Source organism: Salvelinus alpinus, chromosome 1 (assembly GCF_045679555.1).
Source record: "Salvelinus alpinus chromosome 1, SLU_Salpinus.1, whole genome shotgun sequence".
NCBI classification, from domain to species: Eukaryota; Metazoa; Chordata; class Actinopteri; order Salmoniformes; family Salmonidae; genus Salvelinus; species Salvelinus alpinus.
The window spans coordinates 102,408,724-102,435,520 of record NC_092086.1 but is presented as its reverse complement, the minus strand read 5'-3'; the positions used below and the strand labels follow the sequence as shown (position 1 = coordinate 102,435,520).

Genomic DNA, 26,797 nt, shown 5'->3' with positions numbered 1-26,797 from the left:
GGGGCCATGCAGATGGTTGACTCTCAACCTCCTACACAAACTTCTGTTATACCACTGTACCTCTTTGTAACATTCCATTATCACCACTTTGTAATGCCAATTTCTTTCACAACCCAGTGACACAGTGCAATGGCCCTGACAAATTCAAGTGTCGGAGTGGAGAGTGTATAGAGATGAGTAAAGTGTGCAACAAGGCCCGGGACTGTCCAGACTGGAGCGACGAGCCCATCAAAGAGTGCAGTAAGTGGATTAGAGCCAAACCTGTGTTTTATTAAACAGCAGAGATGATAAGTTCAGTTATGGAGCCGTCTTGTGATTGTTTATTCACTATGAAGAATGATGAGTGATCCTCTATAGCTCAGCTGGTAGAGCATGATGCTTGTAACGCCAGGGTAGTTGGTTCGATTCCTGGGACCACCCATGGGGAAAATGTATGCACACATGACTAAGTCGTTTTGGATAAAAGTGTCTGCTAAATGGCATTTTTGTGTGCATTTACTCAAGTGGCTTAGCTTGTCTAGTGTTGATTCACAAGTTGTAGTAATAATGCGCTGGTTTTAGACTGCAGTACATTGGGATTGATACACTATTTTGGCTATGGGTGTGTTTGTGTACACTACTATATACAGTTGAAGTTGGAAGTTTACATACACCTCAGTTTTTCACAATTCCTGAAGTTTAATCCCAGTAAAAATTCACTCTCTTAGGTCAGTTAGATCACCACTTTATTTTAAGAATGTGAAATGTCACAATAATAGTAGTGATTTATATCAGCTTTTATCACATTCACATTCCCAGTGGGTCAGAAGTTTACATACACTCAATTAGTATTTGGTAGCATTGCCTTTTAAATTGTTTAACTTGGGTCAAACATTTCGGGTAGCCTTCCACAAGCTTCCCACAATAAGTTGGGTGAATTTTGGCCCATTCCTTCTGACAGAGCTGGTGTAACTGAGTCAGGTTTGTAGGCCTCCTTGCTCGCACACGCTTTTTCAGTTCTGCCCACAAATGTTCTATAGGATTGAAGTCAGGGCTTTGTGATGGCCACTCCAATACCTTGACTTTGTTGTCCTTAAGCCATTTTGCCACAACTTTGGAAGTATGTTTGGGGTTATTGTCCATTTGGAAGACCCATTTGCGACCAAGCTTTAACTTCCTGACTGATGTCTTGAGATGTTGCTTCAATATATCCACATCATTTTCCTACCTCATGATGCCATCTATTTTGTGAAGTGCACCAGTCCCTCCTGCAGCAAAGCACCCCCACAACATGATGCTGCCACCCCCGTGCTTCACGGTTGGGATGGTGTTCTTCGGCTTGCAAGCATCCCCCTTTTTCCTCCAAACATAACGATGGTCATTATGGCCAAACAGTTCTATTTTTGTTTCTTCAGACCAGAGGACATTTCTCCAGAAAGTACCATATTTGTCCCCATGTGCAGTTGCAAACCGTAGACTGGCTTTTTTATGGTTGTTTTGGAGCAGTGGCTTCTTCCTTGCTGAGCGGCCTTTCAGGCTAGGTCGATATAGGACTCGTTTTACTGTGGATAGATACTTTTGTACCCGTTTCCTCCAGCGTCTTCACAAGGTCCTTTGCTGCTGTTCTGGGATTGATTCGCACTTTTCGCACCAATGTACGTTCATTCTAGGAGATAGAACGCATCTCCTTCCTGAGCGGTATGACGGCTGCGTGGTCCCATGGTGTTTATACTTGCGTACTATTGTTTGTACATATGAACGTGGTACCTTCAGACGTTTGGAAATTGCTCCCAAGGATGAACCAGACTTGTGGAGGTCTACAATTTATTTTTCTGAGGTCTTGGCTGATTTCTTTTGATTTTCCCATGATGTCAAGCAAAGAGGCACTGAGTTTGAAGGTAGGCCTTGAAATACATCCCCAGCTACACCTCCAATTGACTCAAATGATGTAAATTAGCCTATCAGAAGCTTCTAAATGCATGACATAATTTTCTGGAATTTTCCTAGCTGTTTAATGGCACAGTCAACTTAGTGTATTTAAACTTCTGACCCACTGGATTTGTGATGCAGTTAAATAATCTGTCTGTAAACAATTGTTTGAAAAATTGTGTCATGCACAAAGTAGATGTCTTAACCGACTTGCCAAAACTATAGTTTGTTAACAAGAAATGTGTGGTTGCTAAACGAGTTTTATTGACTCCAACCTAAGTGTATGTATACTTCCGACTTCAACTGTAGCTTTACCTTTTTCACCTGTCCCATGGAGGCTACCTCGTATTCTTCTTATCCAACTCATCCTACACTACAGCAATCACATTAGTCCACTGTCATTCAGCCAGCCAAAGCCAGTCCACTGATGTGATTTGATTTTATTCAGGCCTTTGTTTGTGAATGAAGTGCTTAAGTAATCACCGCTTCCTGCCATCCAGGACCTCTATACCTGGTGGTGTCAGAGGAAGGCCCTAAAAATTGTCAATGACTCCAGCCACCCTAGTCATAGACTGTTCTCCGGTACCGGAGCACCTAGTCTAGGTCCAAAAGACTTCGTAACAGCTTCTACCCCCAAGCCATAAGACTCCTCAACAACTAATTAAATGACTATACAGACTATTTGCATTGCCCCCCCCCCCCCCGCCCTTATCTTTTACACTGCTGCTACTCTTTATCTATGCATAGTCACTTTAACTCTACCCACATGTACATATTACCTTGACTAACCGGTGCCCCTGCACATTGACTCTTTTTTTCTTAACTGCATTGTTGGTTTTAAGGGCTTGTAAGTAAGCATTTCACTGTAAGGTCTGTTGTATTTGACGTATGTGACAAATAAGATTAGATTTTATTTCTTCTGCCATATGCTGTTTCAGACCTGAATGAGTGTCTGTTGAACAACGGAGGCTGCTCCCACATCTGCAGGGACATGGTGATTGGTTTCGAGTGTGACTGCACCCCTGGACTGCAGCTCATAGACCGCAAGACCTGTGGCGGTAGGTGTCGTATATATATACAATGATTAACCCATACACTAATCAATATGAACTCTCATACAAAAGAAAGGCATTTGCAGTTGATATTTACAGTGGGGTATTGAGACTTAATACATTTGAAGATAATCTACCCGGTTGGTATCTCTTTTACAGAGTGGTGTAAAGTACTAATTAAGTAGTTTTTTTGGGGTATCTGTACTTTTACTTTTAGTTCAGTACATTCCTAAAGAAAATGATGTACGTTTTACTTCATACACTTCCCCTGACACCCAAAAGTACTTGTTACATTTTGAATGCTTAGCAGGACAGGAAAATGGTCCAATTAACACACTTATCAAGAGAACACGTGGTCATGCCTACTGCCTCTGATCTGGCGGACTCAAAAGACACATGCTTAATTGTAAATGATGTCTGTGTTGGAGTGTGCCTCTGGCTATCTGTACTTTTTAAAAACAATAAAATGGTGCTGTCTGCTTTGCTTAATATAAGGAATATGAAGTGATTTTATTATTTTACTATAGATACTTAAGTATATTTAGAACCAAATACTTTTACTCAAGTAGTATTTTAATGGGTGACTAACTTTTTACTTGAGTAACTTTCAATTAAGGTATCTATACTTTTACTTAAGTATCACTATTGGGTACTTTTTCAACCACTGTGTTTACATTTGACTTAGTGTTCACCAAAGTGTCTTCATTTTGACTTCCTACTGTTTGGGTGACTTCCTGTTTTTCCCACCCTCCTTGCAGACATCAATGAATGTATGAACCCTGGGATCTGTAGTCAGATTTGTATCAACCTGAAGGGAGGTTATAAGTGTGAGTGCCACAACAGCTACCAGATGGACCCCACCACAGGAGTGTGCAAGGCTGTGGGTAAGTTGGCTCACCCTGGCCTGTGTACACCATAATGTAGCCCCATGAGCACATGTGGAAGCAGATGTCAGAGCTAGAGGGAAGAAGTATCACTCATTTTGTCAGAGCTAATCAGATCCAACATACTCTGTACGCTTCATATCCTTTCCTGATAAATGCATTTTAATTCTCAAGCAGCTTTTAATATTCCAATACAACACCATTATACTGGAATCCAAGTTCAAACAGAATAACAGTGATGTTATTTACTACAACAACCTTGATCTGAGAAGTGCAGCTGGGATGTTTTGGTGCCGTCTGACTGACTTGTGATCAGTTGTTCTAACATGAGGACAGAACAGACCTAAAGGGCTCCATTGCATTGTCATTATTAGTGTCTGACTCCCTCTCCTCCCCACAAGGCAAGGAACCCTGTCTTATCTTCACTAACCGCCGGGACATCCGGAAGCTGGGTCTGGAGCGGCGGGAGTACACCCAGATCGTGGAGCAGCTGCGGAACACGGTGGCACTGGATGCAGACTTCACCCAGCAGAGGATCTTCTGGGCAGACCTGAGCCAGAGGGCCATCTTTAGGTAGATACAAGTCCCAGCCCCATAAGATGAGGTTGAAACCCCAGAGATTGCCCCCATGATAGACTTTGTTCACCTTACCCTGACATCTTGTTGCTATTTGTTTTTGAAAGCATTTTACGTAGTAAGCACCAAGAAGGGTAAAGTTCACTGAGCATATGTCCACTTACCAGCTATTCAACCTCCAACCCTATGAACAAGGGTTTGGGGTCATTATGGGGAAACTCATACCAAATACTGACATGTTTCTCACCCCCATTTAGCACGGTGTTGGATAAGAGAGGAGATGTAGGAAGTCATGTGAAGGTGATTGATAATGTGACACCTGTGGGGATCGCTGTGGACTGGATCTATAACAACATCTACTGGTCAGACCTCGGCACCAAGACCATTGAAGTGGCCAACTTCAACGGCACCAAGCGGAACGTTCTCTTCAGCAGTGGTTTGAAAGAGCCTGCGTCCATCGCTGTGGATCCACTCTCTGGGTAAAGTTACTATATTGTATTGGGGTTCAAATTTCTGTTTACACATTTTTTTTTTTTGTACCCTCATTTGAGCTACTCCTTCTGAGCTGCTGATCTTCTCTTGGCTGGTGTTCTAGATTCCTCTATTGGTCAGACTGGGGTGAACCAGCGAAGATTGAGAAGTCTGGTATGAATGGGGTTGACAGGCAGGTCCTGGTCCAGACTGATATTCAGTGGCCAAATGGAATCACTCTAGGTGGGTCAGGCTGTTAAACCTCATTTGCATTTAACATTTTGAAGAGGTTCAACTGCTTTCACGGCTACAGGGTTTGATAAAGCTATGAATTTCCTTCCCTTCTCAGACCTGATCAAGAGCAGACTGTACTGGGTGGACTCCAAGCTGCACATGCTCTGTAGCGTGGACCTGAACGGCGACAACCGTAGGAAAGTGCTGCAGTCCCCAGACTACCTGGCTCACCCCTTTGCGCTCACTGTGTTCGAGGTGCGGCTATGGGATGCAATGAGGCGCCCTGATGTTGGGAGGGTTTACATGTAGTATATTGGCAGGGCAGTTGATGTTTGAGATTGGTTTTCTTCTCATGTGTTGATGTTACAGAGCAGAGCAAACACGTTAGCAAGCAACCTCATGCTTCTATTGACATTCATACTTGGTCATTTGCTGAAACTCTGTTTAAAGCAGTTAGTTGATTTCATCATACTTTAACTGGTTTTCTGTCAACTGTAAAGTCTGGGATTTGCTCCATATGTGTGGGGTCAATAACATTGACCTCCTGTTGCATTTGACAGAATCTGTCAGAGTATTAGAATAAATTGCCTTTCAGTCTTCTATGGTCTTTCCTCAAGCATGGGTCCCAAGCCATCTCTTCTGGCTTTTGCTCTGGGGTTTAGAGTGTGTGACTGTGACTGTTTCAGGATCGAGTGTTCTGGACAGATGGGGAGAACGAGGCGATCTACGGAGCAAACAAGTTCACAGGCTCTGATGTGATTACCCTGGCAAGCAATCTGAACGAGCCGCAGGACATCATTGTTTACCATGAGCTTATCCAGCTGTCCGGTAAGGCTGCCAGATGAGGGCATTGGCCTGACCACAGGGGCTCGGGGAGGAGTTGGCCTGACCAGAGTTTTGGGAGGGCTATGGTAGTCTAAAACACAGGGATTTGAGCTGCTGTGTTGGTTAGTCTAGAACACAATGGCTTGGGAGGGCTTTGTTGGCTCCCACTCGGACATTCACAGTTCCCCGCCACACTCCTAAGTAACCCTCTTAAGTCAACTCCCCTGACCCCTATAACCCTCGGTGGTATGCTGTTTCCGTACAGTAATGTTACATGGCAGGATCCTTGTTTTTGACCTTTACCTATAACTGGCTATCAACATGCTGTCATGTAGGAGTGCTGAAGTTCATCTGACTTTTTACAGGCAAAGTAGCAATAGTACTTTACATAATAAAGCCTAGAAATACGGAGCAATGGCTAACTGGCTTCCTCACGTTTGATCCCATACAGGAACAAACTGGTGCAATGAGAAGGGACTGAACGGAGGCTGTGCCTACATGTGCCTGCCAGCGCCACAGATCAACAAATACTCCCCCAAGTACACATGTGCATGTCCGCAAGACCAGACGCTCGCCTCAGACGCCCTTCACTGCAGACCAGGCAAGTACTGTAACATTAGCCCCATCAGTGGGGCAGTGAGGGGTTAAACTGTGCTGTGATGCTGAGTGAGTTTTCAGGAGCCCTCTATCTCTTTAGAGGCCTTTCATTCCCATTCTGCTTCTGAGTCACCCAAGCATTTCTCTCCCCTCCCTTTCTGTGTGTGGCAGATCTAAGTAAGAGGGTGTTTGTGGGTGGCAGATCTAAGTAAGAGGGTGTTTGTGGGTGGCAGATCTAAGTAAGAGGGTGTTTGTGGGTGGCAGATCTAAGTAAGAGGGTGTTTGTGGGTGGCAGATCTAAGTAAGAGGGTGTTTGTGGGTGGCAGATCTAAGTAAGAGGGTGTTTGTGGGTGGCAGATCTAAGTAAGAGGGTGTTTGTGGGTGGCAGTTCAAATGTGTTGCGTGTGAAGCCTGACCGCTGTATCTGGACTGAGTCTGTCTGTTTGCCTACATTCTGCTCCTGGCTCACCCTGCTCCACCCCCCCTGTTCTCCTCTGCTCCTGGCTCACCCTGCTCTCCTCTGCCCCACCCTGCTCTCCTCTGCTCCTGGCTCACCCTGCTCCACCCCCCCTGTTCTCCTCTGCTCCTGGCTCACCCTGCTCCACCCCCCTGCTCTCCTCTGCTCCTGGCTCACCCTGCTCCACCCCCCTGCTCTCCTCTGCTCCTGGCTCACCCTGCTCCACCACCCTGCTCTCCTCTGCTCCTGGCTCACCCTGCTCCACCCCCCTGCTTTCCTCTGCTCCTTGCTCACCCTGCTCTTTTCTTCCTCTTCCAGATCACTGATGTTTGTGTATATAGTAGAGATGGCGCCAGGCTTTTAAACTCCCTCTGAGTGAATAAACCACCCAGGACGCAGAGGGGACCGGGGGAGGGAATGCAAGTGACGTAGGGCCCAATAAGAGGGACACCTGTCACTTGATGAATGCTTTATATACAGCTTTTTAGATTTGATCCAGAAAGTGACATGTTTTATACCCACATAGAAGCAAACAGAAGGAATTGAATGTCTTGCCTGGTTATTGATAGAAGGCTAGGCTATCCAGTCATGTGCTTGATGCTTTCATTTTGTTTGTGATAAAGTGGTCCAATTTGGTTAGATGGTACTAGCGGGGTAAAGCTCTCACCCCACGGACATTAACCAAGATCTAGCACCTACTATACCATCATCGCAGTAACAAATATTGCATTTAATTGGATAAGCCTGCTTTTTCAGTAATTTCTTTAGGCATATTTTTTGGGGGGGATGTTTTAATTTGTAAGATTCCTTTTGTTGCACTGATCCCAGTGTTTTGTTTCGTTCAAAGCAACCACAGTGCCACATGTTGTCCCCAAACCTGTCCCTGCTGGTAAGACCCAGTTCTTCCCTGAATGAGCCAGTACATTGAGCCCTTTGAAAAGAAGTGGTAGATTTCCTTAGACTATGATTGTGCCAAAACACTGGTCTGTCAGCCTGGCCCTGCCAGGTCCTGATGGCCATATAATGTTCCAGAGCCCAGCTGACCCCAAGGGGTTGCCAGAGACCACAGAACCACCCCAGTCAGCAGACCACCTGGAAATATCCTTAAACAAAGCTCATGTCCTCATCTTTGTTCCCCCTTCCATTCACCCACTTGTTTGCAAGTCCTGTCACTACCCTGACTCATATCACCCATCATTACTCATGACTAGTCAAGTGTATTGTACTTTAAGCTCTCAAGGTTGTTCTTGGTATAAAATGTGTCCATACTGGTTACAACTGATCTTACCCCAATAAGAGACTAATAGAGAAAAACAGACATGAACCAGTATGATATTTTGGTAGATTTATTTTGAAATAAAATGGTCCATCAAAGGATTCACACTCTCTTAGACTAACATGTTCTATTGTAGAAGCCAACAGCAGTACATCCATCCATGAGGTGAACGCCACAGCTAGAGGATCTACAGCTGCCTGGGCTATCCTCCCTGTGTGTAAGTGCTACTGCCTAGCCCGTCTCTGCCTAGCCCGTCTCTGCCTAGCCCTCCTCTGCCTAGCCCTCCTCTGCCTAACCCTCCTCTGCCTAGTCCTCCTCTGCCTAGTCCTCCTCTGCCTAGCCCTCCTCTGCCTAGCCCTCCTCTGCCTAGCCCTCCTCTGCCTAGCCCTCCTCTGCCTAGCCCTCCTCTGCCTAGCCCTCTTCTGCCTTTCCACCTCACGCTCTCTTTCTCTTTGACCCCTGCAGTTGTCTATGAATCATGCACTAAAGGCCGGCCACTCAACTGTATGATAAATGGGTGGATGGACAATACTTCAATGGTTTTCCTAGCTATAGTAGTTATTGATTGAATGTCATGATTTATTAAAGTAACCCTTGAGTAGCACAGGTGCTATGGCCGTAGCTCTCGATAGCTGGATTTGAACCATTTAAAACTAATACAGTATTACTTATGTTTTGGCCTCTCTTCCCAGTGTTGCTGGCCATTGCTGCAGTAGGAGGCTACTTGATGTGGCATAACTGGCAGCTGAAGAATAAAAAGAGCATGAACTTCGACAATCCAGTGTACCTGAAAACCACAGAAGAGGACCTCAACATTGATATCAGCAGACACACCTCCAATATAGGCCACACATACCCAGCAGTAAGAAGCCTACTTGATCAATTGGGAGTCATCACTTCTGTAAATAACTACTTGCCTGTGTGAACTTCTAAACCCTTTTGCATTGTGACTGATGACCTTACATTTACCACCCACTAAACTGCTTATCTTAAGCAAGGATTGTTACTGGCAGCTAGACCACTTTAGCCCTTATTAATTGGTTAGATTCTCTGTGAATGACCACTTTCCATTGTGCTTTTGTCTTCCTTCCAGATATCAGTGGTGAATACAGAAGATGACTTGTCATAACCAACCTTCCAAATGACCCCCATCGGTTTACTGACTCTTTGGTCTCCTTGCCAACGACCGCCGTTTAACAGAGTTACATCCAGATGCCTTCTGAAGAGCATTAAGTTATCAGTTCTGGGGATGTTTGTCATTTGTGTGAATATGAATTGTGTCCTACTCCGGCTGCGTTTAGACAGGCAGCACCATTCAGAGTTTTATTTTATAATTTTTTTCACAAATTGGTTTTTTGACCATTCAGATCACTTCTGAAAAAGATATGTGATTGATCAAAATAACAATTGGTGGGGGAAAAAATATCAGAATTGGCATTCCTGTCTAAACGCAACCTTAGTGTGTCAAGGGATTTTGGGAGCTTGGCCTCTATATCCCCACTCTTCGCTCAGCCCCTAAACATTTCAAAGATTCTACTACATACAGTAGAACCTTGTTACTTCAGAACACGTGTGTGGGTGGTGATGCAGGGAGTCCCTGGTTCTGACTTTCAGTCCCCTGGTGGACATGTGTATTTTTGTGAATATTTATTTAAAAGCATACTTTAGGAAGTACTGTCATAAAATATGTATGTTTTTTTTATTATGAACATTACCTCCAGAAGCACATTCTTCTAAATAATTTTTATGCGACTCTGTGCTTGGGAAGATGAGCTCTATTGGGAATGTGATGGTACTACATCATTTGTAAAATATTGTACATAAATCCTCTTCCCCCAAGAACAGAATCAGGACTGAAGCACTTTGATCAAATGTTCCGTTGTAAATAAGATTGTATACATTTGACTGAATACATTTTTGTAGTACCAGGGTAGAGTAAGATGTATATAAAACTAGATTTAACTTTTGTATGTTAGGGTGGGTTTGTAAATTCACTCTGGCTATCTACTCTGATTTCAGAGCACTCTTGTCAGAGCGCAGCATAACTGATGAATTTACGAACACTCAACACCCGTTGACTATGACCGGTGTCAGTAAATATCGGCAAAATAAATCATATTCTTGCCAGCAGCACAGTTAGTCACCAACGCTCTGGATAACATGAGAACAGCCTAACCAGCTCTGCTAGGGCGAGTAAACTGGTCAGTGAGGTGTTCTCCCATTTGGCTGGAAGTAGCTAGCTAACGTTAGCCAGTTAGCTTGGGTGCTTGACTGCCGTTGTGAGGTCAGAACGTTCGGATCAACTCTGAGTTTACAAACGGACAATCTGAAAACGCTCTGCATTTACAAATGCCCAGAGTGCACTCCAGGGGGAATTTACGAGTACACCCTTGGTGTTGTGTTGCTGTGATCTTTTCCAACCTTGTAGAGTATGGGGACTAAATACTGTATCGTGATCAAATAAAACAAGACCCATAAGTCATTCAAAACTCATTGCTTGACTTTGAGACCTTAGATCTTGTCCTATACCACCATGTGTTTAGGGATACATTCTGATTCTCTACCATTCTCCTGAATTGTGCACTTTTACATACCTCTTATTGATTCAAAAGGAATGATGGGTGTGAGAATGTCATGCATGCACAAATTCAATGCTTTTAAATGCGGTGTGGGGGGATGGTGAACGAGTACGCACACTTCTGGAAAAGGGTAGAGAATCTCTACAGCCTATTGTGTAGAGGGTTTGTTGAAGGTCTAAGGTAGTGGCTCTAGTAGCTATTTAAGAGTGCATTGCTACACCATTTTAATGATTGACAGCCTATTTCAACTGAATTTTGATCTGTACCTGACTATAACAATTGCAGAGGCAGGTGGCAGTATAGAGTCAGCTTTGATGTACAGGAAATCATGCACAGCATCATCATCCCAAAGACAACTCATCCAATACTGCCAGGCAACCAAGATAGTGTTTACCTTCCCTTATGAAAAATGTATTGATCATCAACCGCTAATATTTGGGGCGGCAGGTAGCCTAGTGGTTAGAGCGTTGGACCGAATCCCCGAGCTGACAAGGTAAAAATCTGTCATTCTGCCCTCGAACAAGGCAGTTAGCCCACTGTTCCTAGGCCGTCATTGTAAATAAGAATTAGTTCTTAACTGACTTGCCTAGTTAAAGGTAAAATAAAAATGTGCATTTCAGTGGACTGTGTGTGTACAGCAAAAAGGCAACTGGATTAAGCAATTTACACAAAGCTAGGAGGGCAGATTCCTGAAGAGCACTTTTAAACTAGTTTGTTTGCACCCGATTGGAATAAAGGGTCACAGCAAAGTTCCATTGCAGGTAATAAACAGAGGCGTGGGGGAATTTGCCACTTAGTTATTTGCATGGGAGAGAGTGGTTAGAGCCACTTGGTGGCGAGCGATGAAATAGCATATAGTGCAGTTGGCCGGATTTAAGCTGGAGTTGTCCTGCCTCCACCGGACTCCAGTCTGCATGTTAATGCCTGTAGACATCAGGCCTGAGGTGTGTTATCGTGCCTATGATTATAATACTCGACATTATTTTATTACAACTATATGCAGCTGAATGTATAGCAGCGTAAGTTAAAAGCACATCTCATGAGATGACCGGAAAGATTTCCTTAGGGCTTTTGTCAATTTCTGCTGTTAAAGTAACTGTCCAGTGAGAATATCACTTTAAAAGTTAATATTATGTTAACTCATACCCAAATATGTTGTTGAGTCATCCTATACTCGTATTTGTGGCCAAAGCATAAATTGGAGAAAAACGCTTAAAAAAAAAAAAACTCAAATGGACCGTTTCAAAAATGATTGGCCATCTCATCCTCCATGAGTAAATCGCAATCAGTGGTCTACTCGCATTAATATTTTTACTGATCAGTATATGCCCACACTGTTAATAACACAAAGCTGCTTTTTAACATAATAAAAAAATATTTGGAGAAACTTTCACTCATTGAAATTAATTATAGGTCATATTTCTTAGAAATCTGAAACACTGGACATTAGCTGAATTTATGCTGCATCCTTAACCTCTCTTTACTACTAACCAGGAAGTCCATAATGGTCCATAATACAGCACAGAGTCCCCTGTTCTGGATAGGGAATTTGAAATGTAAGGCAAATGAAAGATGTCAGGGTGGGGGGGAGACCTATTGAGAGAGCGAATAGGGGAAAGGGACTGGAAGAGGATAATAGTATTTAAAACTTAAAGCACCCAGATCCTCTGTCAGCAACATTAGACGGTCAGGGTTCTTTCTCTCTCTCTGCTGGTATACTGCTGTAAGTGACTCAGGAGAGCGTATTAGACCTGTGTTAATGCCTCCACACCACTCCGTGAGCTGCCGTGTCTAACCAGGTCCTAGTGCAGACCTCCAGGATGCTCAAGAAAAGGAGACAGAGCCTCTTCCCCAACTACAAAGTGGGGGGGACAGGCCCCACATACAAGGACCCAGAGGAGGACTACAATATTCCCTTCACCCAGAACAACTTGGTGAAACCATGGAACTCCATGCAAGAACTCAGCCGAGACATCTACGTAGAGTACAAAGATGAGGAAGATGTAATGGCATACCTGACAAGAGGCCTCTCCTTTCCTGCGAAGAACTACATGCTGAACATCAACGTGGGTGGGACGGTGTATCAGATCTCCTACAGAGTGGCTGCCAAGTATCCCAAGACCAGGATCGGCCGCCTGGCGACATACACAGACCACAACAGGAAACTGGACCTGTGTGACGACTATATTGTCCAGAACAACGAGTTCTTCTTCGACAGAGACCCGGACATCTTCCACAACATTTTCAACTTCTACCGGACGGGCGTCCTCTGGATCAAGGACGAGCTGTGTCCCAGGAACTTCCTGGAGGAGATAAACTACTGGGGCGTGAGGATCAAGAACGCACACCGCTGCTGCCGAATCTCCTTCGAGGAGCGCCAGGACGAGCTCAGTGAGCAGCTGAAGATCCAGCGGGAGTTGGAGGCAGAGGTGGAGATGGAGGAGAATGAGGAGTTGTTCCACGGGATGGCGTTGGGCCAGACGCGTCGCATCATCTGGAACCTGATGGAGAAGCCCTTCTCTTCGGTCACCGCCAAGCTCATGGCTGTAGCCTCCAGCTTCTTCGTGCTGATGTCCCTGGTGGCCATGACGCTGAACACGGTGGAGGAGATGCAGTATACCACCACCGCGGGACAGCTGAGTGGGAAGACCTATGGGGAGTATGTGGAAACCTTCTGCATCGCTTTCTTCACCATGGAATACCTGATGCGTCTGGTGTCCACCCCGGACCTGCCGCGCTTCGGGAAAAGCGTCCTGAACGGGGTGGACCTGATCGCTATCTTACCCCTCTACCTGCAGCTGGTGCTGGAGTGCTTCGAGACCGACAACTACGGGAAGCACCAAGACATCGAGACGGTGGGCCGGGTGGGCAAATTAGGCCAGGTTTTGAGAATCATGCGTCTGATGAGGATCTTCCGTGTCTTGAAGCTGGCCCGTCACTCTACGGGGCTGAGGGCATTTGGCTTCACGCTGCGCCAGTGCTACCAGCAAGTGGGCTGCCTCTTACTCTTCATCGTCATGGGAATCCTCACCTTCTCTGCCATGGTGTACACTGTAGAGCATGATGTCCATCAGACCAACTTCACCAGCATCCCTCAGGCATGGTGGTGGGCAGCTGTAAGTCATCCCATTCTATTTAATTGGTTATTATAAGTAATTGGCTAAAGATTATTATATTACTTAATTGATTAGTTTCCTTATTTTTAAACATTTACTGTTATATCCCAGAAAGTAACTGGTATATTATTACAATAACACTGCAAATCCTGGACTGTCATTCTGTCCCTGCTGTGTCTGTTTATTTGGTACTGTTGACAACACACACAATTGGATTTTACACACAGTTTTGAGCAACATTTATTCATTGTTACCTACGGATTATGATAATGTCTGCTCACTGACACTTTAGTTCTGGGTGGAATTGAAATAAGTCTTAGTCACCAACATGCTGGCAGAAATAGATTGCTTCATCACACCCCTGTCAGCTACAGTAGCCTATTATCACTGTTGCCTTTTAAGAGACTTTCACATTGCAAGTAACTGCCCTTATATCCTGACCTTGTTTAATTAGAGCTGATGTGGAAGCTATTTTCCCATGCCTAAAATATACATTGAGTGTACTAAATATTAAGAACACCTGCTCTTTCCATCACAGACTGACTGACCAGGTGAAAGCTATGATCCCTCACTTGTTAAATCCACTTCAATCAGTGTAGATGAAGGGCGTTAGAAGGCGTTAGATGAGGACATGTAAATTGATCTGTCCTATGTCCATTGACTGTAGACTAATCTAGTGCCTTAGTTCTGTAATTCCATTAAACAATGCTTCAACAGCCTTCAGGAGGACAGCGAATATAGCCCCAGAAACTCAGAAACTACTTCACTCGCCCTCCACACAAAGCTTTTCACATGGGCTCTCCTTGACCTTCTCCCAAGCCTGTCATGAGCACTGTAGCACTCAGACACACAAATCATGAAGGGTCAACTCAGCGCTCAGGTCATGGCAATGTTAGCAAGTTCAGTAGAGACCAAGTTCATGTTTACAAATAAAATGACCATTGGCCTTCTCCCTCAGGTGAGCATCTCTACTGTGGGCTATGGAGACATGTTTCCAGAGACCATCCTGGGCCGGCTGTTTGCTTTCACCTGCATCTCCTTTGGGGTCATTTTGAACGGCATGCCCATTTCCATCCTGTACAATAAGTTCTCAGACTACTACACCAAGCTGAAGTCTCAGGAGTTCACCTCCACAGTGAAGGCTCGGGGCAAGGTCAGGTTCGCCAAGAGGGCGGCCAGGAAGTTAACCAAATACTGTCCATAGACACACTGGTGAATGTTCTAAGAGCACTATAGGAGACTTTCCATTCAATTAAGTTATTTTGTGACTTACGCCACTACCAAGTGGGGTTCCCAGGGACCTGGAGGTACTATGCATCTATGTTTTACTGTATAAATGGTTCAATTCAGGTTTTAGAAATGGATTCTCCTATCAATATGATTTGTATTGCTTGCATAGTTTCATTGCCAAACAGATTTGTGTATGCAACTACATGCTTGGATATTAATGCTCCCAAGGAGGGGAGTGCAACCTTGCATTGTAGCAAAAATACTGCTGACAAAGTAATATCATTATTCTTTCCTAATGTTTTCCATCTAAAGTGATCCTTCAACTACACGTGAGATTTAGAATCAACGACTTCATACAGAAGAAATGAGGCCTTTGAAAGAAATACAGTTGAAGTGGGAAGTTTACATACACCTTAGCCAAATACATTTAAACTCAAGTTTTTTACAATTCCTGACACTTAATCCAAGTAAAAATTCCCTGTCTTAGGTCAGCTAGGATCACCACTTTATTTTAAGAATGTGAAATGTCACAATAATAGTAGTGATTTATTTCAGCTTTTATTTATTTTATCACATTCCCAGTGGGTCAGAAGTTTACATACACTCAATTAGTATTTGGTAGCATTGCCTTTAATTGTTTAACTTGGGTCAAATGTTTCAGGTAACCTTCCACAAGCTTCCCACAATAAGTTGGGTGAATTTTGGCCCATTCCTCCTGACAGAGCTGGTGTAACTGAGTCCGGTTTGTAGGCCTCCTTGCTCGCACACACTTTTTCAGTTCTGCCCACAAATTTTCTATAGGATTGTCAGGGCTTTGTGATGACCACTCCAATACCTTGACTTTGTTGTCCTTAGGCCATTTTGCCACAACTTTGGAAGTATGCTTGGGGTCATTGTACATTTGGAAGACCCATTTGCGACCAAGCTTTAACTTCCTGACTGATGTCTTGAGATGTTGCTTCAATATATTCACATAATTTTCCATCCTCATGAAGCCATCTATTTTGTGAAGTGCACCAGTCCCTCCTGCAGCAAAGCACCACCACAACATGATGCTGCCACCCCCGTGCTTCATGGTTGGGATGGTGTTCTTCGGCTTGCAAGCATCCCCCTTTTTCCTCCAAACATAACGACGGTCATTATAGCCAAACAGTTTTTGTTTCATCAGACCAGAGGACATTTCTCCAGAAAGTACGATCTTTGTCCACATGTGCAGTTGCAAACCGTAGTCTGGCTTTTTTATGGCGGTTTTGGAACAGTGGCTTCTTCCTTGCTGAGCGGCCTTTCAGGTTATGTCGATTTGGACTCGTTTTACTGTGGATATAGATAATCTTGTACCCGTTTCCTCCAGTATCTTCACAATGTCCTTTGCTGTTCTGGGATTGATTTGCACTTTTCGCACCAAAGTACGTTCATCTCTAGGAGACAGAACGCGTATCCTTCCAGAGCGGTATGACGGATGCGTGGTCCCATGGTGTTTATACTTGCGTACTATTGTTTGTACAGATGACTGGTACCTTCAGGCTTTTGGAAATTGCTCCCAAGGATGAACCAGTGGTTCAAATTGTGGTCTACAATTAATTTTTCTGAGGTCTTGGCTGATTTCTTTTGATTTTCCCATGATGTCAAGCAAAAAGGCACTGAGTTTGAAGGTAGGCCTTGAATTACATCCACAGGTACACCTCCAATTGACGTCATGGCTTTAGAAGCTTCTGATAGGCTAATTGACATAATTTTCTGGAATTTTCCAAGCTGTTTAAAGGCACAGTCAACTTTAGTGTACGTAATCTTCTGACCCCCTGGAATTGTGATGCGTGAATAAGTGAAATAATCTGTCTGTAAACAATTGTTGGAAAAATTACTTGTCATGCACAAAGTAGTTGTCCTAACCGACTTGCCAAAACGATAGTTTGTTAACAAGAAATTTGTGGAGAAGTTGTAAAACGAATTTTAATGATTCTAACCTAAGTGCATGTAAACTTCTGACTTCAACTGTATTTGTATACCACACTATTCACCTCCAGTCCTTATGGCCATGTTATCCCAACAAGAAGACATAATCCACTGCAGACTGGCACCCGGTCGGGTCTGAAATAATACGTTCAAAATGCAACATCTGGATGAATTTGCGGACAGGTTAAATACTCTGCCCCTCTGGGTATCTGGAAGATTGAATCTTCCCAAAGCGGATTTATGAATATGGAAGCAGCTTGCAATGTTTCCGCACTAGAAGATTAAAAAGAGTAGGTCACTGATCATGTGTGTTTGGAAAACCTCAAGTACTCTCAGATAAGCAAACATTTTCTTCTGGAAAATGTTTGTTGATAAACTCTGTCAGTGTCACCCACAAGGTCCACCAGCCACCTGGACATTGATACTGTATTTCAACTTTGGACGTTTCGCTAAAAAGAGCATCAAAATAACAGCACAGCTCTCAATGTTGATTTGATTCCCAAATTGTCTTCACTGGTCAACAAAATCCTCAAAGGTAGTGCAAGTCTGACTACCGCCATGAGCCTAAACCTCCCAAATAGTGGCCACACAGGCAGAAATGGATAATCCTCTAAACTGATTAGAAGAATGTGAGGTCTCTGGAAGAAATAAGCCGTTTCGTCTGACTGGGTCTGTCCGGATCAGACACCAGAACAGATGGAACCTGAGCAGGGCCCACTAAATTAATTTGCTAGTGAGCATGCAGGCTTCCGTCATAGATGAACAGGCTACGAGCAGACTACCAGACCGGGCCACGGCTTGGTGACTTAACGTGGCATAAAGGTGACGACACACACAAACCATCAGGGTTAACATTTTACAGATAAAAAAATATATATATTGAAATTTTCTTACTGACTTTCTCTGCCAATGGATAGTTTGTGTTGCAATAAAATGTTTTATTATAATTAATTCTGGCTCCTGAGTCAGCTAGTACAACTCGTACCGATCAGTTACAAGATTATACAAAAACACTGCCAGTATTTGTGCCTTTTAAATACTTGCTCCATAGCTTTACAAACAAGCACACCTAAATGAATTTGACAAAATGCAGTACAAATCAGCATTTCTTTTCATCCATCTTCATGTCATCGTAGGGATTTCACCAGGATGGTCAGGTCAAAGGACTGGGGGGGACAGTTATGAGAACCTGGGACTCCAGTTGGTGAGGTCACAATAGTGGGTGAAATGTCTGAGGGGGTCAATGGTGGTGAGATGGTATCTGTACCAGGCCAGTTTTTCCAGCAGAACTTCCACTCCTTTACAGTGCTGGATCTTCTGGAGTGTAGGCCTTCAATACCTCCCTGATCTCCCCGGCAACACTCCCATCGGCACTGTTCAGGAAACTAAAACAAAAAAAGATGACTTTTTATTTAACTGACTTGCCTGGTTAAAGGTTAAGAACATATTCTTATTTACAATGACTGCCTACCCTGGCCAAACCCTCCACTAACAAGAGAGCTAGTTGAAGGTTACCTTTACACCTACCCCACATTTCAAAACAGATTTCTTCCCCGCATCTCATACTGGGTAGTAACATTTCTACCCATAATAAAAATTAATATCAATAGCGAAAAAATAAAGTGAACATCTAGAATTAAATCAAATAATTTGATGTTAGACTATACTGCCGATAAAGAGAACCAGAAATCTGTGTTTTAACGTCTTAGTGATTACAGAAGGACAATTGGCACATGGAGGAAGGGGTGGGGGCTAGAGTGGAAAGGAACAAGAGAAGAGGCAGAGAAACCAGAAAATTAAACGAAAGGAATTGAAGTGTAATCCACTGCTTGTGTTGCTGTTTCACAATGGGCAGCTGTGCCTGCCCTTTTCTTACCCACATCACCCAGTGATATGGAGAATGAATACAAACACAGCTTCCCAGTAAGACATGCTTAACCCCCAGCTGGCCCCAGCCTATTCTCCCTTTACACTCAACTTCACTGGCAACTAACAAACAGCTAGGCTGATATAACAAGCAGAACATTAAAGATTTAAATGTTTAAATAACTAAGACCAAAGTAATCTTAGTCTAATTTCAGAGCATATAGCCAACTTCAATCGGTAGGAGCTGGAATAATTTCTTCTATAAACACTTGTTTCAGTTAAGCACCAGTTTGCTTGCTTTGCAAGATTTGTCCATTGTGCTGGAGTTTCTGCTATGTGACTGGGTAGAGGAATTGGATCTAACAGTGTAGAGGTGCTCACCAACAGAGCACGATGGTCCCATGGTTCACTACAGTCCACGTCTTCAGCTTGTCCATACCCACCATGTCCAACAGGACCCTGGAGAAATGGAAGATACAGAATCAAATCACGAGTCAATATGGACACGCCCACAGCCATTTTTGCAGTTGTCTGAGTAGAGTACCACGTCAAGATCATAACTGTGCTGACATTTGTGCGGTCAGGCCTATAGGTGATATTATTTATAAAACAATAAATGTTGGGTGATATGTGCGGTCAGTCATACCTTCTCTCCCGGCCTCCATCTCGTCTTGTTCGATCAGCCATGTGCAGCTATAGAACAGGACATAGATGAGAAAAATATGTTTACACTGAATACCAAGCACTTGCTAAAGGACACCACAGATTTTACCCTTTGTCCCGATACCAAGCCAGTACAATCATCCCACAGTTGACCAAAAAGACGACACGCGAACCCAATTTTATTTAAGTAGGCAAGTCAGTTAAGAATAAATTCTTATTTACAATGACGGCCTACCCCGGCCAAACCCTAACCCGGACGACGCTGGGCCAATAATGCGGCCCCCCCTATGGGACTCCCAATCACAGCCAGTTGTGATACAGCCTGGAATCGAACCAGGGTCTGTAGTGATGCCTCTAGCACTGAGATGCAGTGCCTTAGACTGCTACGCCACTCAGGAGTCCAAATGGAGCCGTCAAAACCGTTGCAATTCTCACCTATGAGAATACTTCATTCTTCTACTTTAAGGACATGCTTCAGGAAACAGCAGAGGGAGCACCCCCCTATCCACATCGACGGGTCAGTAGTGGAGAAGGTGGAAAGTTTTAAGTTCCTCGGTGTACACATCACGGACAAACTGAATTGGTCCACCCACACAGACAGCGTTGTGAAGAAGGCGCAGCAGCGCCTCTTCAACCTCAGGAGGCTGAAGAAATTCGGCTTGTCACCAAAAGCACTCACAAACTTCTACAGATGCACAATCGAGAGCATCCTGTCGGGCTGTATCACCGCCTGGTACGGCAACTGCTCCGCCCACAACCGTAAGGCTCTCCAGAGGGTAGTGAGGTCTGCAGAACGCATCACCGGGGGCAAACTACCTGCCCTCCAGGACACCTACACCACCCGATGTCACAGGAAGGCCATAAAGATCATCAAGGACAACAACCACCCAAGCCACTGCCTGTTCACCCCGCTATCATCCAGAAGGCGAGGTCAGTACAGGTGCATCAAAGCAGGGACCGAGAGACTGGAAAACAGCTTCTATCTCAAGGCCATCAGACTGTTAAACAGCCACCACTAACATTTAGCGGCCGCTGCCAACATACTGACTCAACTCCAGCCACTTTAAAAATGGGAATTGATGGAAATTATGTAAAAATGTACCACTAGCCACTTTAAACTATGCCACTTTATGTTTACATACCCTACAGTACTCATCTCATATGTATATACCGTACTCTATACCATCTACTGCATCTTGCCATGCCGTTCTGTACCACCACTCATTCATATATCTTTATGTACATATTCTTTATCCCTTTACACTTGTGTGTGTGTATAAGGTAGTAGTTGTGGAATTGTTAGGTTAGATTACTTGTTGGTTATTACTGCATTGTCGGAACTAGAAGCACAAGCATTTCGCTACACTCGCATTAACATCTGCTAACCATGTGTATGTGACTAATAAAATTTGATTTGATTTGATTTGGAACTTTGGCGATTTGTAAGTATTTTTTAAACCTCCCGCTTTGAGCTGCTGGTGTAAATGTGTAGTTCATACATGCATCATCTATGAGCAGACCTACTGTCTTACCCCAATTAGCCACAAAATCTCATTTTAAAAGTTACGCTGCGCCATTTTCCCTAAACTTTCTCCCATGCGGGCCAGCCCCCTTGCAATTGGAGTTCCAGCTAATGAGCTTCAGCCCCTCATTTAAGTGACAGCTAGCAAGATGCCCACAACAGAGAGCGAGCAATGACGTGGTGCACATCTACACATATGAGATGTAGTATGACATTTTTGGCAACCACGTTTGGCTGGTGAGTGCTACTTTCAGAACTACTGGCTAAAATATATACTTTTTAAGTACCGGAGAATCTCTGACACACCATGCCCCTGTCCCCTCCTCACCTTCCCCTCCTGGTGTGAAGTCGTCAGTGGCCGGCTCGGCGACAGCCTCCATGACAGGACGCAGGTCCCCGATGGCAGACCCCAGAATTTCACTAATGGTGAAGCTGGAAGCCTTGTCTTTCACCATGGTGCGGGCGTGGCCACAGGTGCTGAATCAGGGGTGTAGACACCGCCTCCAGGAGCTCCTTACAAAGGGAAACTTCCTTCTTGCTACAGGGACAATGTGTCAGACGGAGACCGATCATTTCAAGAATAGACTATGAAAAACATGGATGGCATCTCATCATTTCTGTCCAATTGCCTCACAATAGCAATTTATGTATGTTAAAGGCCCAGTGCAGTCAAACTCCCAGACAATCCTAGCAAAGTTCTTGCTTGAGAAATTGCCCTTTGTTTTCAATTAAAATGGTCAAAAAGTAGCAATCACCTTTTAGGCACTTAAATGTCATTGTAACCACTCAAATTCCTAGACAGAGCTATTGATGTAAGGACTGACCATCCATTATATAAAAATGTGTTTTAACCATGTTTTGTGGCTATACAGTTTGTTTACATTATATACAAACATTGGAGTAAAACAAATCCAGCACCTGGATGATTTCAGGTGATAGGTGGGCGGGGCAGAACTTTCTTTCCATTCCTATTAGTGATGACATCAGGCAGGGAGGCCAGAATCTCTGATAGGACGGCCTGCTTCACCTGTGTCATCTATGCAGTCAAAGGCAGCGAGGAGAACTAAGAACACACACTCTCCCTGGAGAGAAAATTAACAGACCAATAAGTCAGCCACACACACACTGACGTTTACATATTTGCATGTCTGACCGTGGCGATCAAGTTATTGTGTTGGCTGACCATTGCACACTTCCTGATGTACGTCTTCATGGTTTTAATGATGACTTTTCTGTCCTGAAAGGCAGAACCAATAAATCAGAGGACATACATAGGACACACACTAGTCTGTGGTTGGTGAGGCTCATCTCCCTAGAAGGCCTGAGTGAATACTCACCTTAGGTGTCCCATGCCACAGGCAGTGCATTGCGACTCTAGCTACATCGTGGGTGTGGCCCATATACAACAGACTCCCTTATCGACCCAATAATTTCTTGTTAAGTTACATGATCAAAATGGTTTTAGAAACATGGTAGGATTCCCTCAGTAATTTATACAGTCATTGCTGGTTCTACTTAAGTCCTTTGTTTGGCTGGGGCATGCAGGGTAAAGTCCAGAAACACTTTGTGCACCAGAGAATGTTTGATCACAGCCTCTCTACGGGAGAAGATAACATGGACAGAAATCAAAAGCAGTATTGTGATTTATTTGATCGTTTCCTGTGTGCAGAGTGAATGGTTAGAGGTGTGTGTGCTCAATAATACTCACTTTGTGGCCATGGGGGTAAGGATCTGTTTCATTTCCTCAAAAATGCCATTAACCTTGTCTGGGTTAGCCTCCAGCACCTCTAGCGTGGGGCACACTGCCTACTGGGAACAAACAAACTGTCAGTCACATTCTGCATATCATCCACACCAGCAGATATTCAGAGACAAGCAATCGGAAAGAGGATTTCTTGGTAACGTGATTATGCAGTCTGTTCAAGACTTTCACTGAACTAGAGGAGAGGTGTTGGAGAACTCCACTACTGCTTAGAACTCAACTTTGCTACAGTGCAGTGGGAGAGGTGTTGGAGGTGTCCTGACCTTGAAGACTTGGAATGTGGTTCCGTAGAGCTCCTCTGTGAGCATGAGTCTGAGGATAGCCTTTTCGTTGTAAGCGTACTCCCCCACCGGCCTCCATCTCGTCTTGTTCGATCAGCCATGTGCAGCATAGAACAGGACATAGATGAGAAAAATATGTTTACACTGAATACCAAGCACTTGCTAAAGGACACCACAGATTTTACCCTTTGTCCCGATACCAAGCCAGTACAATCATCAGTATAAAATAAATAATTTATATATCAGAGTGACACAGCATCTGTCTCACTTTTCCGTTGAAGCCCACCATCACACCTGCAACCTGCTCTTTGCTCCTGTGGGCACGATGCACATACCAGACGTCAGATTTTCCATTCAGAAACCGGGATTACTTATTTCATCTGTAAACCTCACTGCATGCCAGAAACTAGTGAGTAGAGACTCAATCAAATGAGGACCTTTATATTCATCCTACAAGATATGTCTTCATACTGGGATAGCATGTCCCCATCCTTTTTAATATCTGAACCATGAACCAGATTATAGTCAAAACAGCTGGTATCTTCAGCCAAGGTCAGGATTACAGTGAAGGTTACAATGAGTGGAGTTTTGAATTATTGACTTGATTCTCCATGTCAATGTCTAAGCAAAGGATCAGGGAATTCAACCACAGACTAGATCAAGCTGCATGGCATTATTAATTTGAAATGCGATCACGAAGGTCTACTGTTGAATCATGTACAGATTTACAATGATGATTTAATCAACAAGATTACCCTTATTTTGTTTGGACTATTTTGAGCAGCTTTCCTGCCAGGATCTAATGCTAATATCAGCATAAGATCGGATGATATGAAAATACTACATGTATTGCTAGGGCTACGACTTTATGTATATGCAACATTTGAGGTGGCAAAAGGCTCACTTACCCATACATTAAAAACTTCTTTACAATATTTCTGGCATACTTTGATTTACTCAGCTCGACTATATCATCTACGGAACAGGATAACATTATTGAGATAGGCATGAGAAAAACAACTGACTCATTGCTGACTTGCCTAGTTAAATAAACTTCAAAATTACTCAGAAGAACAACAGAACAAACTACTGACCTTTGAGTTAATCAAAAACCTTGTCTTTGCTTGTCATTTCCAAACTGGATTAAACACTGGAGGACTCTGGAGTCATGAGCAAATGCTATCTGAATAAGAAGAAAAAACAGTACACTTTATCAGCAAACTTGAGTTGAGCATTTGGATGTCATGTACTGAAAACTAATTTGAATAAGTATTGTGCTCAACTGTTTTATAGTATTCACGTATTGACAGTCATTGTCTATCCAATCATTTCAGTGGATGGCAAATTCTCTATTGTCAAAGATGGAGAACTGCACACTGTCAAGAAAAAAAATGAATAAATCCAAAACGGAGGCTTGAATGTAAAATAGAGATGTGCTATACAGCAGATAAAACGTTGACTTAGGGGTGGTCATCTTGAACTTAGTCTTCTCCAGACAGAATGCAGGTGGATGTTTTATTTAAAAACTCTCCACCCATTAGGCATGAGTGAAGAATTGTTTTTGAAGCGTTTTCTATAAGTGGTATATTGCCTCTTATTGGTGTTCGATACCCCCCCATCTAGTGGTATCTCTAGCTCCCTACTTTTCTTTTTAAACCTTTAACTAGGCAAGTCAGTTAAGAACAAATTCTTATTTACAATGGTGGCCTACCCCGGCCAAACCCTAACGACGCTGGGCCAATTGTGTGCCACTCTATCGGACTCCCAATCACGGCCGGTTGTGATACAGCCTGGAATCAAACTAGGGTCTGTAGTGACGCCTCTAGCACTGAGACGCCTCTAGCACTGAGACGCCTCTAGCACTGAGACGCCTCTAGCACTGGATCCTGTGTTATTTATTCTGAGGTAATGTTCACATGGTATATGTAAAATAAATCATTTATATTTCTCTTTGTAGATAATCTAGATCATGCATTCTATTCTACTAGGCACTGATTCATAGATTTTCGGATGCATTTTTTTGCTTGATCATGTGACATGCAATTATCCTTGAAATAGTAGCCAGCTGTGCATGCCGACATTCAAACTGATGGCCTTAGGCCGAAATGTTTGTTTTCACCTTCAATTTATCTACTGATTTTTTGGGGGGGCACCATGATGTTTTAATAAACATTGTTTTTTTTGCATTCAAGCCTAAGTTTGAATGTATTCATTTTTTTACAGTTTGCACGTCTCCATCTTTTCCAGTGTTCTTATTGACTCCTACGCACCTGGAACAGACATTCAGTAGTAAGTACCTTAAAAGAGTGCAGACGGCCTCTTAAATCCTCCATTGTGCCATGCTTTCAATTTGTACATTGTCAATCTAAGTTATAGATTTGAATGCTGCCTTTCAGCAATGTAAATGTTAGACTGTACTCACTATCTTTCCTTTAACAAGTTCCTGATTCTCGAGTTTGATCCTCTTCTCTTTGTCACAATCTTTCCTGTATTGAAATGGAGATACATAATAAATAAGTACAGGTGGAAATATGCAACCCCCCCCCCCAATTAAAATAAAGACTGCTGGCACTAACTATACTGAACAAAAATATAAACCCTACATGCAACAGTCTCTGTTACAGTTCATATAAGGAAATAAGTCAATTGAAACAAATGAATTGGGCCCTAATCTATGGGTGGGGATGGGCCAACACACCTGAGAGCCAGGCCCAGCCAAACAGAATGAGTTTTTCCACACACAGGCTTTATTACAGACAAATACTCCTGTTTCATCAGCTGTCCGGGTGGCTGGTCTCAGACGATCCCGCAGGTGAAGAAGCCGGATGTGGAGGTCTTGGGCTGGCATTGTTACACGTGGTGAAGCTGGTTGGACTTTCTGCCAAATTCTCTAAAACTACGGAGGTGGCTTATGGTTGAGAAATGAACATTAACTTCTCTGGCAACAGCTCTGGTTGCAGTCAGCATGCCAAAATGTGCACTTTCATCAACTTGAGACACCTGTGGCATCGTGTTGTGATGGAACTACACATTTTAGTGCCCTTTTAGTCCCCAGCACAACGTGCACCTATGTAATGATCATGCTGTTCAATCAGCTTCTTGATATGCTACACCTGCTCATGAAACATGGGCACAACACTTTACATGTTGCCTTTTATATTTTTGTTCAGTATAGAGTAGCTGGTTTAGCCTACCTCCTGACCATCTCCCACACCTGCTTGGCGCTGCTCACTATTTGATAACAAATTTTTCTCAGTTTGCTGCCAGTTCTGTTTCAGTTCGTTCTTCTGCTGCTTGAAGTCGTCCCGTTTGGGCTTCGGTGGCTACACTGCTCAGTTCCTGTTTTCTTGTTATTCAGCATTTTTCCATCTTGTCTCAACCTTCTGGTTAGCCCAGTCGACACCCCAGATTAACAACAGCTTTTCTGCAGTCACGCTATGCTTTGTGATTAACATGTCCTATTTCTATAAGGCATATATTTTTGTTAAAAAGATAACAAAACCATCCTTCACACCTGGCAGGCCAGAGAGAACTGAACAGATAAG

General features: G+C 43.6%; 2 protein-coding genes and 1 long non-coding RNA gene across 5 annotated transcripts in view; 2 read left to right on the top strand and 1 right to left on the bottom strand.

Moving 5' to 3' along the window:
• The window catches only part of LOC139537103 (very low-density lipoprotein receptor-like), a 31,412-nt gene extending 20,639 nt beyond the window's left edge, over positions 1 to 10,773 (top strand). The window contains exons 7-20 of one of the 3 annotated variants that reach the window (XM_071338027.1): positions 118 to 240; positions 2,847 to 2,966; positions 3,719 to 3,844; positions 4,246 to 4,417; positions 4,678 to 4,899; positions 5,016 to 5,134; positions 5,241 to 5,380; positions 5,812 to 5,953; positions 6,402 to 6,586; positions 7,485 to 7,506; positions 7,852 to 7,893; positions 8,417 to 8,497; positions 8,973 to 9,142; positions 9,374 to 9,965. In XM_071338027.1, coding sequence (XP_071194128.1) covers positions 118 to 240; positions 2,847 to 2,966; positions 3,719 to 3,844; positions 4,246 to 4,417; positions 4,678 to 4,899; positions 5,016 to 5,134; positions 5,241 to 5,380; positions 5,812 to 5,953; positions 6,402 to 6,586; positions 7,485 to 7,506; positions 7,852 to 7,893; positions 8,417 to 8,497; positions 8,973 to 9,142; positions 9,374 to 9,409 — 1,700 coding nt within the window. In that variant the 3' untranslated portion in view covers positions 9,410 to 9,965. Of the gene's footprint in view, positions 1 to 117; positions 241 to 2,846; positions 2,967 to 3,718; positions 3,845 to 4,245; positions 4,418 to 4,677; positions 4,900 to 5,015; positions 5,135 to 5,240; positions 5,381 to 5,811; positions 5,954 to 6,401; positions 6,587 to 7,484; positions 7,507 to 7,851; positions 7,894 to 8,416; positions 8,498 to 8,972; positions 9,143 to 9,373 lie in introns of all 3 variants that reach the window. The other 2 variants (XM_071338008.1, XM_071338015.1) reach the window with 2 other exon arrangements.
• A 1,813-nt stretch (positions 10,774 to 12,586) lies between these two features.
• Positions 12,587 to 15,498, top strand: LOC139537084 (potassium voltage-gated channel subfamily V member 2-like). The gene is made up of 2 exons (XM_071337976.1): positions 12,587 to 13,975; positions 14,934 to 15,498. Exons 1-2 carry the CDS (start codon positions 12,680 to 12,682, stop codon positions 15,177 to 15,179), a joined length of 1,542 nt encoding a protein of 513 aa, XP_071194077.1. The 5' UTR covers positions 12,587 to 12,679; the 3' UTR covers positions 15,180 to 15,498.
• A 2,577-nt stretch (positions 15,499 to 18,075) lies between these two features.
• On the bottom strand, positions 18,076 to 23,011 carry LOC139537099 (uncharacterized). Its single transcript, XR_011667464.1, has 6 exons — positions 22,547 to 23,011; positions 22,128 to 22,446; positions 21,538 to 21,747; positions 19,671 to 19,717; positions 19,406 to 19,483; positions 18,076 to 18,543 (listed from the first exon to the last, which is right to left on the bottom strand). It is a non-coding gene; the product is annotated as an uncharacterized lncRNA (long non-coding RNA).
• Positions 23,012 to 26,797: the final 3,786 nt, after the last annotated feature.